The following is a 14,682-nucleotide window of genomic DNA, read 5'->3' on the forward strand; positions in this document are numbered from 1 at the left end:
TCACACTGAAAAAGATGACTTTTAATAGTTCGAGAAATACACATTCAGAAAAGTGGAAAATAGTTGATCCTTTCAAAGAAGACAATCATAGTCAGCTTTTGAAATACCACTTAGTGTTTAGCCTCAGAGCATACATTGCTATGGGGTACAGACACTGAGGTCCCAAAGTGCACTTTAAGACTGTTCACTTTACGTTGTCTTGTGACTAAGATTGAAGTCCTCCCCCCACCCCCACAACAGTTTACAAAAAAAATCAAATGAGCAAAAAAACCCAGTTACAATATGATAGAAGTCCAATGTTGCTGACAACAGGAGAAACTCTAGCCCCACACACCTCTTCATTGCTTTGATTTTTCTACTTCAACACTGGCCAGAGCAAAGACTTTGTCTCCAGATCCTATGGAGGGAAAAACAAATAAAAATGGTCTTTATCCCATCACCACCATCCCAGATTAGAGAAACAGTAAGTTATTAGCAGGGACTGTGTTTTGGAGGGGTTCATTTTTGATACCTTAAATCAGACAAAATAACACAAGAGTACTTTTGGGGCAAGAAGTCAAACCTACATTTTGAAAACAAAAACATTTCAGGTATAACTTGTTAAAAAATGGGGCCATATTCTGGCTTCAGCTATATTATGTGCATGCCTGAAAAGCTGTGGCCAGGAAAGTAGCTGCAAGGCTGATGGCATCCACCCAATTCTAACCCCCTTCTAAACCTAACAAGATCCAAGTTTCCCAGGACCTTTAAGCTACAGCCATGAGAAGATGCAATTCAGGGTAAGGCCTCAAGTTCAGCAAGTTCACACACTGGCCTGGTCCTTCACACATCTATCCCACAACGATTACCCCTGCTTCACTGGAAGCATGCAAGTGGCAAAGAGGAGTAGTCAGAATAGCGGCTCACAGAAGCACTGCTTTCTCCCCAGTCTGAGAAGCGACTGGACTGAAATCCGGCCCAGAAGACTCTAGATTTAATATTGGAATGTGTTGAGATGCAAAATTAATTGCATACTGAATGCACGTTCAGACGTTCAGTCTTGCCACTTGGGGGGGGGGGCGGGGGGCACGCGCATCTGGTTATGACAGTGGTGAGAGATGTGTTTCACCCCTGTACTGTTTGTTGCTATGGCAAGAAACTGCAGGGCTCTCGGGGCCAAGAAGGGAAAAGGCTTTTTTTCAGGAGTACTGGAAGAGGACAAGGAATTTGAGCAGAAATCATGTTTATCCCTAAAAATGTTGTCCCTATTTACTAGGTATAACTCCCAAGGCTGCCCCATTACGTGGAACACTTAATGGTTTCTTCCACATTAGGTTTCTTCCACATTGTACTTATTTTTCCATAGAGCAGTATATCTAAATTTCACCAGCATTATACTAGGACATATATTTTTAAGTGGCATGGATATTTTTGGTCAGATTTTCTCTTTTAGATCCCGAGTCATGTAGCCATTTCTTTCCACTAGTGCACGGGGATGCTGAGAAGCTTTGATGTTAGTTGTATCAAGAAACTTACCAAGGTCACTAGAGACTCTCTCAAACTGGCTGAGGGCTGCACCTGCATTTGCTGACAGGAAAGTCTCATCATCTGGAGTCAGCTGAACCAGAAAAACCATATATATATGAACTGGACACCTTAATTGCATAATCTTTTTCATTTTGTAAGGATATGTATCTGTGTATATAGGAAATATTTCATCCTGTGAATCTGACATGCTTTTAAAGTGATGGCATTATCTGACTGGTGTGAATCCAAAGTAAGCACTGGAGAAAGGTGCCAGATAGACAAAAACTCTGTCAATCAACAGAAAAGGAGAGCACAAGCAGCGTTGCTGCAAGCTTCAGCCAATTGTATCAATGAACCTCAATGCCAAACTGCAGAGACTACCTTTAGGAGAGGAGGTCACCCTTCATCTTTGTGCTGAGGCTGTCAACAAGGATGCGAACCGCAATGGTGTTTTTGTGATTTGGACACCTAGCCATGAGGAACTGGATACCAGTCCAAACTTATTTCACATAGGCCAATGAACAGACTAACAGCTTTCAGCCACTACCTGCCATGGCCATATTAAAGCAATGACTTAGAGATGACAATCTGTTTCATTACAACCCTGAACCATCTGGTCACGTGCATATGTATTTTGGTTTTTATTGTGTGGCACTCCAATGCTTTGTGACAAGTGACATTTATGAATATTCAATAACGAACTAGCATCACAAAGTTGGAAAAGCCAAGAAATTCAGAGGTAAGATCAAATTATTATTTAGGAACTCATCAAGACTGTATTCTGATTATTAAAGCAAGACAGAAATTGATGTGTCTGATATGAGCCTTCCCAACTGTTGGTGTCAGCAATATGGCAAATTCCCACGGGTGACGCCTGCTGCATTCCTTTAGGAGCCCTGAGCATCCTCCCTGTTTTGTCACCTCACACCCACCATCTTCAAGGACCCAACTCTCCTAGATTCCTTTCCCAGGGTTTGGGTGCCCTGTCTTTGAAGCACTCCCACGTCCCAGCTACTAATGGAGTGGGAGTTTGCACCTAGAAAATGAGCCCTTACAACTATGGTATTCTGGAAATACCCTATTAAAAAAAAAAAACCTCTTTCAAAAGACAACAGTATAGCTCTAACATACTGATAAGGCTAGTTTACTGCACTGTACCAATGGCAAAAATGTAACACTTGTGAAATAATTCTTTAGATGAAGGAAAGAACTGAGTACACATCAGAATAATGGAGAGCATGAGTTCCCTTTAAACATTATAGGCTCCTTTCCAGGCTTTAGTTCTTGAAAATATAAGATATACTACAGCCATCAGGTAAAGGATGTCAACACTGTAAAATAACTAAAACACTGGAGAAAAATTATTATAAATAAATTACATAACTTAGCTCTGCTGCATAATTACTCATTTAGCAACCTGTTGCAATGCAAATGCTTTGAGGACCATCTCATGATCTTTAGCCCTTATATAGCATTTTATCACTTCAACGTGTTGTACAGACATCAAATTAATCTTCACAATTCTGTGAGGTAGGTTAATCTTAATTTTAAAAATAAGAAATACAGGTGAAAGATCATGCTCAAAATACAGAGTACCAGTTAGGATTAGAACCCAAGAATCCCTGACCCTTATCTTCCTGTCCAATATACTATGCCACACAGCCTCTCATGGAAAATGCTGTACACTTAAAGATGTACTGAAATGCATTTCAACACAACATCCTAAATTAAGAGATTGGATGGAAACACTTAAATTACAAATAAATGCCTTTTAAACCAAAGTATTTGAAAATCATGTCCTCCTTCATCCTTCTCAACCACCCAAATCCCAGTTCAAGTTTTTGTGTATTTCCTTTAGGACCTGATGAAATCAGAGTCCTGTCTACACTATAACTTAAATCAGTACTGTAACCAATTAGCCTCTTAGAGCCAACTCAGCATGGTTTGAGCCCACAGAAAACATGGTAATATATGGCTAGCACTTTGAAAATCAGCTATATGTTCAGCACACTTTTACTTCTGGGGGCATTCTGCACCAAGAAATTAAAAATTCTGCACACAATATTTCAAAATTCAGCAAATTTTATTTGTCAAAATGGCACTACATAATCACGCCAGTTTCAATTATTTTGGTAATTTATTTCAAAATACCTGTCAGCCAGTATGTCTAACAATACAGACACACACTAAAATTCCCCCAGGAGTAGAGAGTTAAAGAAACCCCTATGACAACCCAGGTCCTGTTTCTCTGTCCCCTTCCCTCCCCCGAGCCAAGCCAGAGGGCCAGACACCCACAACCCCTCTCTCCGAGTCCAACTGCAGCACCCCTCTGAGCCAATACACCCAAACCCCTTCCCCCCCCAGAGCACAGCCACAGGGCCCCCCTAGATCAGATACCCCCATCCCCTCCCACCCTGAGCCCAGACAACCACATCCCCTTCCCTCAGAGCTCAGACACCTGCCCCCTCTCCCCCTGCCAGAGCCCAGCTGTGGTCCCCCCTCCCCTCGCAGAGCCCATGGATCCAGAGGGAGAAACAGTCTGATACTCAGTACCAGGCTTGCAAGGAGTTTCCTACCCTGCCCTCTCCTTCCCTCAGGGCGGGCGGGGAACTGCAGCTACCAGGAACCCTCTAGCTTCCTCTCCCTCCCCCGGCAGTGTCTTCTATGTGCGAGCTGTGCTCTGCCGGGTCCAGTGGCCTCTCGTGGCAGCCATGTCTGAGGAGCAGGGAAATTCTATGCACACAACGTTAATTTCTTCAAAATTCTGCATTGCGCAGTGGCGCAGAATTCCCCCAGGAGTAACACTTTCTGCAGTATACACAGATACCTTCCCTATCTGTACTTAGTACGTAACTGGTTCCTCCCTCCCAGTTTCTGTACCTGGATGTTCTACCTCACGTGTCTACTGGGAATGTCTAAGATAGTAAATGACAGCTGATTACTTTCTCTTATAATCAATTCATATAAACAAGATAGGAGGTGCGGCAGATGTACACACAAAAAAGCTGACAAAGGATTGTGCAGCTTTTCTCACAACTTTGTGGACACAGCTGCATTACTGGTTCAAATTAATGTGCTAGAGTTGTATTTACAGCATAGATGGGGCCCAATATCAAAAATATTGTAAGGAGTGCAGCTCCTTGCCTTGCTTTAGTAGTTAGTGACATTATTAACTCTCACAAGAGAAACACAGATACTTGAACTCAGACTTTGGCAGCTTAAAAAAAAAGTCTTCCATTTAAACTATAGTTAACTAAGTCTATCCAAGTAGTTTGTTAATGATTTAAGATCTTAAGTAACTTTTTGCAATTATTTCTTCCAAGCCATTTTAAGCATCAGCATCTTAGACCAGGAATAAAAATCTTTTGGAGGAAGGTATTGATTAAAATGAATACTGCAACTGGGACACAGGTGCATAAAATACAAGTCATGTCTTCCACACGAAATATCCAAACCCCAGGCACTATCAAAAGAAAACAACTAATGGAATCCATTACAGACTAACACGGCTGCTACTCTGAAACTAATGGAATATTACTCAAGTAACTCGCAGCAAAACACATACCAAGACACTGGAAAGCTAATGTGAATCTGACATCACAAGAACAGGCATCTTCCTCAATGGAAACTGCTTCCTTTTTAAAGCTAACATACATGGGGACCATTTCCTTCACAGACTGGCAATAGGAAAACATAACTGTTCCCCTCATCCCTCTAGTGGTTAGAGACAAGAATTAAGAGTCAGGATTCCTGGATTCTATTCCCAGTAATTCCATACATACAGCAAGTCACTTAACGTCCCTAATTCAGTTTACTCACCTGCATAACGGGGATAATACCTACCTTTCAAGGGTGAAGTAAGACAGTGTATTATTGTAAGCCTTTGATATTTTCTTTCCATGGCTGGGTGGTTAATTAGGGAATGAGTAGTATTGCAGCTTGTTTAAGCAGGTACTAACTGATGTTAGTTATATGTCATGCACTCAGATGACAATCAATGAGTCCACTGTAAATTAAGGTCATGATCAACCAGCCATGAAAGGGTTTATACAAATGCTCAGTATTGTTCTCTATACTCTCCATAGCATACTCTTCAGGGAGGCTGAGTGGCACTGAAATTTAGGTTAAGTCTGATTCCCCTGCTCTCATCAAGCTAGCACAAGTATAAACAGCAACATAGCCATGGTAGCACAGGCAATAGAGGCACAGTTGGGTTTCAGGAGGGTTTGCATTTGGCACAGCCCAACTGTGCTGCCACTGCCTGTGCTACGGGCAGCTACATTGCTATTTATGCTCTTGCCAGCTCAAGGAGAGCTAGTGCAAGTATGTGTACACAAGCAGGGGATTGACATCCCCTAGCTCGTAGTGTAGATGCAGCCATAAGGATGCTTCTGCATTACACAATATAACTGCATTTTCTCTATACATATTTAATGCACACAAAAACAAAACAAGTGTTTAGCAAGAAAGAACTTCAATTCCCTTTTCATAGACTTTAAGGTCAGAAGGGACAATCATAATCATAGCTCAATGAATGACAGATATCAATGCTCATATTGTTACCTTCTCTCCAAGCTTCCTGAGGGCAGTTAGGATTTCCCCCTTCTGCTGCGTGTATAGGTCCCGTCCCAGTTTCCCAACCATCAGATCTCGGTCCATCTGAACAAGAAATAATATTTTTTTCAAATGTGGAAAATTTCACATGAAACTAGTGGAAAATTAACAACCTGACCACCCCAAGAGCCTACATTTAGATTCCTTTTAAAAAAATCTTGTGAATGAATATGACAATTGTGAAAGTGTGTGGTAAAGAGCTGTGAAAAAGCCCCCCCACAGCTCTGCCAGTGCCTTTTAATCCTAACTTCAGCATGTTTGGCTATTCCAATCTTGGACCAGTTCTGAACAGAGGTTGCTATTTATGTCAAGTTGTGTGGTAATATTCTGAGGACAAACATCCACTAGGATAATGCCACCACACTTCATTTCACTTGTATCCTATCCAGAATCTGAATCCAAATCTCTGGAGATGAAAGGCTAGTGCACCAGCCAGTCCCTCAATCTGAGTTCCAGGATTATGGCTCTTCTTCTGAATTTATATTTATATTGATAATGGAAGTATTTCTGGTGCTCAGTTTACTATTGGTTACCAGATTTTTTTTTGGCTGTATTAGGAAAATGAGGGGGGGAAGAAGGGAACACAAGTAACATTTTCAGCCTCCATGCCCAACAGTGAGATAGCTATTTGACGCTGACCAGATTCTGAAAGGCGTCAGAAGATTCTCTGTCACCACAAAATTCACACTGACCCTTAATTTGTGGAGATTGGAAGGACAAAAATCAGGCCAGTTGAAATAAATCTATTAGAGTTAGATTCTGTCTCCAGGAATCTTTACCTCTGCCAACCTTGTCCGTAACTGCCCTGGCTGTTTCTTTGCAAACATTCTAATGACTTCTGGAGTTTTAAAAGCCTGGCTGATGGCTGCTTGTATAGCCTGGAAGAAAAAGAACAAGCTAAAAGAATGAGCATACCTAATAGCAAACATGAAATACAGACACATTACACCAGATTCACAAATGCTGAACAGCACCTTCTGACTCAGCTGGTAAGAGACATTCAGGCCATGTCTACAATATCACTTATGTCAGCAAAATTTGTGTCACTCAGGGGTGTGAAAAACAGATACCCCTGAGCGACATACGTTTTGCCGGCATAAGTTTCAAACCATATATTGGGGATGGGAACAAACAAACACAAACACTACACTTTCTCAACATTCCTCCTTGACTTTTGGGCTTTTTTGCTTTATTACTTATTCTACTCCCCTTATGGGATTAGGAGGCATAGTAAAAGTGTCTCTTCTGTTTCTGTAACACTTTGATCTTATTTGCATAACTAATTTAGCATTTCAATTTAAAATTCTTTTCTCCCCTTCATCCTGAAACTCCATTTAAATCATTTAAAGCTAGGAAGAAACTGGGACAGGAGGGCTGGATTGGCATTATGGCGGAGCTGGAGGGGGGAAAGAGAGGGAGAGAAAGGAGCTAGGGAACAGATGTCTGTATTGGGACTATGAGGGACCCAGGCAGGAACTGGGGTCTGGAACATCGGAGGGCTGGAGAGGAGCTAGGTGATGGGGGGAGGGGTGCTGGACTAGGGTTATGGCGGAGCTGGAGAAGGGCAGATTTTGGAATCAGGAAGGGGTCCCTAATCTGTTCTTGTACCAGGGTCCCCTAGAGCCTTGCTATGCCACCCAGCAGATGGGGTAGAAACTTCTCACAATGTGTTGCCCTAAACCTAGTTGGTGGGGTCTTCCCCACCATCTTTCATATCAGACTCCACTTAATAAGGTGTCCGCTATATTTAAGCCCTGCCCTGGAGATACACAACTCTATTTCTACATATTTAATTACCCTGATTCTTAAATATAACTTTAATTTGAAAGACTACAGATTAAATCAACATATTCTCGATTAATGTGGAATATTCATATGTTATATACGAGTTGGTGTGTGTAGAACAGACAAATACAAAGGTGTAAATACATGTACACAGTCTGTATATATACACACACACATATACACATACACATACACAGACACACACACACCAGTATGTATTTTCACCTTCTTTTTCACAAACTATAAGTATGACATATGCTATCTTTAGAAAGATACCACAGAGGAGACTTCCAAGTATGAATCATCCTTACCAACTGCATCCCACTGAGTTCATCTATCAAAGTCATATTTCCAGACATGATCTTCTTCAGTGAGTCATTGAACTCACTTAACTGTTCTAGAGTTTCTTTTTTGGTTTCTTCATACTCATCTGCATCCAGTTCCTCTCTAAAGGAAATTCAACAAGCCACATCAACTCTCAGGATTAAACCCAGAAACACACATTTAATTATCTATTAACGAATATCTAAAGTATAGATACTACCTACACTAGTGTGCTTGTACCTGGACTCTTGTATAGTTCCTAGTCCGTTAGTTGGATTAAGAATGAAAACTATTGCGATCATCATTAGGACTCAGTGTAGTTAATGAAACAACTGCTCTCAGAAGACAATGAAATAGGAGAATAATGACTGTCCAACATTTCCCTCTCTCAAGGGTAGCCTAGGAAGTTCTAGTCTCCTCGCAAAGGAGTCTCAATACTTCACTGCTGAAAAACTAAGAATTCTTCACTTTCCACAAGAACATTTTTTAACCTTAATATTGTGCTAGATGAGGTAATACAGGGTAAAATTAAGAATAAAAGTAAAGTAATACCTATGTGTGGAGTAAAGGTCTCCACACCCATAGCTAGCTATGGTAAGGACGGAGCTGAGGCTTTGAATCTTGGTACCACGAGGGAACATTTGTGCAGTTCCAATGGGAACTACTTTTCTAAAACATACCTGAAGGTCAGTCATACCAGAGGCTTACTTCAAGAATGAACATGAAATAGCATCCTCAAAGAAGTAGCTTGTTTACAATCATACTTTCTTAATAATAATCATTCCTTTCTCCCACCATTTGTCTATTTAGATTATAAGCTGTTTGGAGAAGGGACTCACTTAGTATGTATATGTGCAATGCCTAATACAATGGGCCATAATTTTAGCTGGGGACTCCAGAGGATGATACATTGCTACCTCGATATAACGCAACCCCATATAACAGGAATTCGGATATAACGCGATAGAGCAGTACTCCTGGGGGGCGGGGCTGCGCACTCCGGTGGATCAAAGCAAGTTCAATATAATGCGGTTTCACCTATAACGTGGTAAGATTTTTTGGCTCCCGAGGACAGCGTTATATCGAGGTAGAGGTGTACTACAAATTATTTATTTCCCTTTCCCAAAAGGGTTGTACTCCTGACCCCAAAGTTTGCCCCATTATCTACACTCGTACTTCCTCTTCTCATACTCAGTTACAATAACCTTCTCTCTGAGCTTAAGAGGGCTGAACACTTCCTCAAGGCCTATGGCCAGACAGTGTGGTTTCTTGAGTTGCCCAAGGAGGCACTAGAGGAGCAACTTGAAACATACAGTGGAACCTCAGAATTAAGAACACCTCAGGATGGAGGTTGTCTATACTCAAACGTCTAACTCTGAACAAGACATTATGGACTTCTGCCACTGGGGAGGGGCTGCAGCCGTGGAGGGTTGGGGGTGGGAAGCACTGGGTCTCCAGGCTTCAGCCCCGCAGTTCTGTTCCCGATTTCAGCCTGGGGATGGGGAGCGCCAGACCTCAGGGCTTTAGCTACAGGGGGAGCGCTGGGGTTGAGACCGGTGCTCTCCTTGTAGCTAAAGCCCTGGTGCCCCCCACAGGGCTGAAGCCAGGAACAGAGCCACAGTGCTGAAGCCCTGAGCCCCAGCACACCCTGCAAAGCAGAAGCCCTGAGCATCGGTGCTCCTGAGAGTCAGAAGCCCTGACCCCCCTCACCCTGCAGCTGCACCTCCCCACAACCATGCTGAAGCCCTGAGCCCCAGGACTAAAGCCCCAAGGGAGTAAAGTATTTGTGTGCGTGCATCTCTGCTGCTGCTACATTACTTCAGGTTCCAGAGGGTGTCCGGTTGACTGGCAAGTCCATAACTCTGGTGGTTTTATCTTTGAGATTCTACTGTACTGCCTCAGGTGAAAAGTACAATGACTTGGCAGGTTTCTACCTCCTGCCAAGCTGGAAATTCAGGACCAAGTTCTGACCTTGGATACCTATGTGGAAATGGCCTCTAGATTACCAGAAGGCTTAGAATTTTGTGCAGCTTTGTTAAAAATACAGTATTATGGAGCAGGGTAGTCTCACTCTATAGAATTCTGCTGAGATCACATCTAAAATACTGCATGCAGTTCTGGGTGCCTCATTACCAGAAAGTGACTGATAAATTTGAGTGAGTTCCGAAAAGGAACAAAAATGCTTCAGAGGTTGGGATAATTCACTGATGAGGAAAGAACAAATACTATGTGTAGGTTGACTAAGCAATAGTTAAGGAAGGCTAGACAAGGTCGCCATCTACAGCTATATAAAAATTGTAAACACGAAGGTTGGAGGCAACTGCTTAGGGTGACAGAATGGAATATTACATTAAGAGCAATGGGATGAAATGAAGAAAAGGAAAATTTTACCAGAAGGAACCTTATGACAGTGAGCTGTATTAGTTTGTGGAATGATTCATGAAAGCAAGTGGTAAAGCCCTATTGGTAAGAACTTTTAAAACTAGGTTGGACAAAGACATCAGAAAATTCACTGTAGAGAACATTTCTGCAGTGGCATGGAGGTGGGCTAAAAGTGTTTTCCATCTCTGTTTTTTATTAATCCCTTAAGAGTTAATATTCAAGGACATCACTGAACCATTTGATTGTGTTTTCCAAGCTACACACAAAAACAAAATAACTATAATGAAAAATAGGGACAAACATCAAGAATAGCATTTTTTTTTTAAAGATAGTGAACAATGAATTTTGAATTCTGTGAATAGGTGATGATTCCATTGTTCACAAAAGTAGTACAATGTCACACTCCACCTAAGAATTTCAAATCTCCAAGAAAAGTGCAACAAGTTTTCCTGAACTCTGTTTTTTCCTGTAGGGGCCATTCTTATACATGGAAAGAGTAGAAAAAGTTCATTTGAATTTGTCCTGCACTGCTTAATCCAAGCATCCTTGTGCTGATTTAAAAACAAAGCCTCAAAGAACTGTGACAGGAATACTGAAAGGTGCAGCATTTTCTTCTGCCAGCTGTTGCTGGGAAAATATTTACATTTAAAAGGGAGACCCTGCCTTTTCATACCTGCACTCCTCCAGGTCTTGCAGCTGCTGCATTAACCTGTCCAACTGCTCTTCCAAGTTCTGTTTTAGTTTACTGGTCTCTATTGCTCCTCTTGAAGCCATTTTAAATCTTTATATGGAAAGTGCACACCTATAAAACAGAGCACATTTTATTGATATCCAGATATGTACCAACTGAATTTAAAAGGTGTCCTGGCAAGCAGGGACTCTACACTACAATAAAGACCAATGTGCCCTAGAAGTGTTTCTTAAGAGATGACTCATGAACTACCTGTGATCTGCAGTATCTTGCCTGAGAATACCTGAATAAAAACATTTGGAGACCCTAGCAGTGGCGGATTTGGTAGGCTGGGCAGGAACAGGTGCTCTATGGGATAACTTTTCCCTTAAAGTGGTCAATAGAGTGAAGAAGTTGAACAGCCACAGCATATCAAAATGGAAACATGGCTGAAACCAAGAAGCAATTACTAAAATCCTTAGTCCCTATATTATGGAATGGAATGCATTCTCTACATATTCTTTTGGGAATTAGATAAGCTAGAGAAAGCCTAGGCTTGGATGCCTGAGGCTTCCACACAACATTATTACAACCATCAACCTTAAAAACTTGTGGTGTTCCCAATCAAACCTCCACTTCTCTAATAACAAGTTATCTGGGTTATAAAAAACACTTGTGTTCTTGGATAACTTGTTGATTGAAATACAGTTTAGGCCCAAAAACAAAAACAGAGGTCTTAACACTTGGAACTGAAGTCAATAGCCCTTTGTGCTATACTTAACAAGAAACTGGAAAATATCCCAGGCACTAGCTAGAAAATTATTAAACACTAAAAGCAATGGTGTGTGTGTGTGTGTGTGAAGGGAAAGTATTTTGGTTGGGGAGAGGGGGGCTTTAAATGTTAGGGGGGAGAAGAAAACTAACCCCCTTCAAATGGGTGTGAGCAAATATATTTTTATCTAGCTCCTACCCACTCCCTTTTCACTAACTGGTAAAGAAATAGCAAACACCACCAAATAACCACAACTATACTAAACACAGTAAAAGCCAATACCACCTCTATGACTGTCCCTATTCTCCTATCTACTTCCCGCCACAGACTCCACTCATACCACTCACCCGTAGTCCCTATGCACCCTTGGGCTGCCCTACCCCCCCCCACCTCCACAAGTTTACCCTAGCCTTTTACTTGCAACCCTCACACAGACGCACCCCCTACCCCTAAAGGGGTAGGCCCCAGCCCCTTACTCATAGTTAAGTGATAAACTGCATCTTGACTATTGTTTTGGGGTGACAAGTGATGACCACCGCTCACAAGCCCCCAGCCCCTTCCTCACACGCATCCCTTCCCCAGGAGACGTGAACCGGCCTCACCTCACAACGTGCGGGGGGGGGAGGGCTCCCTCACTCCAAATCCATCCCTCAGCCTCCAGGGCGGCAGGGAGACCCAACCACACCCACTTCCGGAAAAGGGGACATCTCCAGGCACGGACCTATATCCACTTCCGTCGTCGAGTAGCCAATCGAAGCACTCCTTGTGCGCTGTACTGGGCTGTCCCGTCTGCGCCTGGCATCCCGGGTCACAGTGGGTCCGGCCCTTCGGCCGTTCCCCGCGGAGCTGGGGCGGCGCCTGTCAGCCGGGTAAGCAGCTTGAGGGGTGCCTCGGTGGGGCGAGGTGCCTAGGGGCCGCGCCTGGGTTACCCTGTGTGGGGAAGGGAGCAGGGCGCCATCTAGGGAACTCTGGCTACAGAAGGGGCCTCAACCCCCTCCGGTGGCCTTGTAGCTGGCAAGGGACTTCCCTCTCAGCGCGCTGCCAATTTTCCAGTCCGTTTCCCTTACCTCTGTATGACTAAAATGAAAACAAGCGCTGCCACGGGATAGTGAAACACAGCCTGTTTGGCCAAAGGCATTTACAAATGATTGTAGGTTACTCCTGCAATTTTTACTCACACAAGTAAATCCCATCAGTGGAACTACTTGCATGAGCAAAGACTACATGCAGGAATAAGGTTTGTGGGACTGGGCCCCAAATTAGCCTGGCTGTTCTCAGTATCACTTCGTCCCACGCTGAAATACTCCACCTCTGGGATGGAAGGTGGTAGTTGTGTAACAACGCATAGCATCACTATACAATAGTCCTGGACTTTTACCAGTATGGGTTGCACTTACTGAAAATGTCACCTATATAGCATGCATGTGTACAGTATATTTTGTGTCAATTTCTCCTACTGAAACCAAATACAAAATCCTCGGTAAAAGAAACTGGCAATAAAAACAAGGGTTTTTTGGGATTAACAAAACAAGATTTTTAGTAAAAGCAGAGTGTATGCTATAGATGTTTTTATTGCTTGCCCCAATGAATTTTTGAACATCTATCTTAACAATGTCAATTTACAAAGAATCCCCATGGGAACTAATATTATTTAAGTCATTTTGTTTATCCTTCTCAGATATCCTTAGAGATTTTCAATGTCTTATTTAGTAGTGGGCATGAAAATAGTTGGATGTTGTGTAACTCACCTCAACTTTGTTAAACTAAGTACATACAAATGCATAAGAACCTTTTTCATCAGTACATGCCAAGGATTTGGCTTTTGTGGACGTGAATGAGAGAAAGTGGATAAAAAACAAAGAACTATTGTTTACTGGTATGAGTGTTTAAATATTGTTTGTGGTCACATTGGAATAATTTTGATAGTGTTAATTCAGTATCTAACAGTCCTAAATGATAATACATAATTTAACAAAACTTTATTATGAGGAAAAAGATTACTTGAGTTGGTACAATGATTAACCTTTCTAAGGACATTCAGAGCAGGAGGCTCTCTTGCTCTATAGAGGTTCTTGTAGCACCCTCATCACAGTAGCATCTGAGTGCCTTCCAGTACTGCATTAGATTATGTGATTAACATTTGTCACGTGTAGTTTATTTTCTCTCTCATCTTCTTCCCACGGAAGAAATTGCAGGCACATTTACTCAGCAGTTGGGTGGTGCGATTCCCAGCTTGGGTAGACATATACGTTAGTTATGCTCAATCTGGCACCTAAAAATAGCAATGTGGCAAGGGTGGCAGCTTGGGCTAGCAGTCCATGTACCTACTGAGTGGGGGGTCAAGCAAGATTGTATTGGGGCAGCTAGCCTGACCTGCTGTCTGTGCCGCCATGACCACAGTGCTATTTTTTAGAACACTAGTTCAAGCAAAGCTAGTGCATGTATGTGTACCCATATGAAGTTTCCTATAGTCCAAGAGTTTTATGCCCAGATATATTGTATTGCTGCAATCCAGCCAATAGATGATAAAGGCATGCAGGTCATATCATCCGGTCTGGATGAAATGGAGTCTTATCGGCAACCAGAGATGGTAGACAACATTGTTTATCATAGCACTGTGAGAGTTTAC

The 14,682-nt window shown here is 42.4% G+C and overlaps 2 protein-coding genes across 5 annotated transcripts in view; one reads left to right on the forward strand and one right to left on the reverse strand.

The window, feature by feature from the left end:
- Nucleotides 1-12,789, reverse strand: LZIC (leucine zipper and CTNNBIP1 domain containing). Of its 2 annotated transcripts, XM_005292857.4 has the most exons (7): nucleotides 12,656-12,789; nucleotides 11,285-11,413; nucleotides 8,217-8,352; nucleotides 6,900-6,998; nucleotides 6,070-6,165; nucleotides 1,516-1,597; nucleotides 1-397 (listed from the first exon to the last, which is right to left on the reverse strand). In XM_005292857.4, the coding sequence occupies exons 2-7, from the start codon at nucleotides 11,383-11,385 to the stop codon at nucleotides 339-341; spliced, it is 573 nt and encodes a 190-aa protein (XP_005292914.1). In that variant the 5' UTR covers nucleotides 11,386-11,413; nucleotides 12,656-12,789; the 3' UTR covers nucleotides 1-338. The 2 variants fall into 2 exon arrangements, with proteins under 2 accessions (XP_005292914.1, XP_042708842.1); XM_042852908.2 differs by lacking the exon at nucleotides 1,516-1,597.
- NMNAT1 (nicotinamide nucleotide adenylyltransferase 1) overlaps nucleotides 12,789-14,682 on the forward strand; it is a 22,353-nt gene continuing 20,459 nt past the window's right edge. The window contains exon 1 of one of the 3 annotated variants that reach the window (XM_065575337.1): nucleotides 12,789-12,922. The gene's annotated coding sequence lies outside the window, so the exon portion shown is untranslated. The remainder of the gene's footprint in view (nucleotides 12,923-14,682) is intronic. The other 2 variants (XM_065575338.1, XM_065575340.1) reach the window with 2 other exon arrangements.

The sequence above is a fragment of the Chrysemys picta genome, chromosome 21, assembly GCF_011386835.1.
Source record: "Chrysemys picta bellii isolate R12L10 chromosome 21, ASM1138683v2, whole genome shotgun sequence".
NCBI lineage: Eukaryota > Metazoa > Chordata > Testudines > Emydidae > Chrysemys > Chrysemys picta.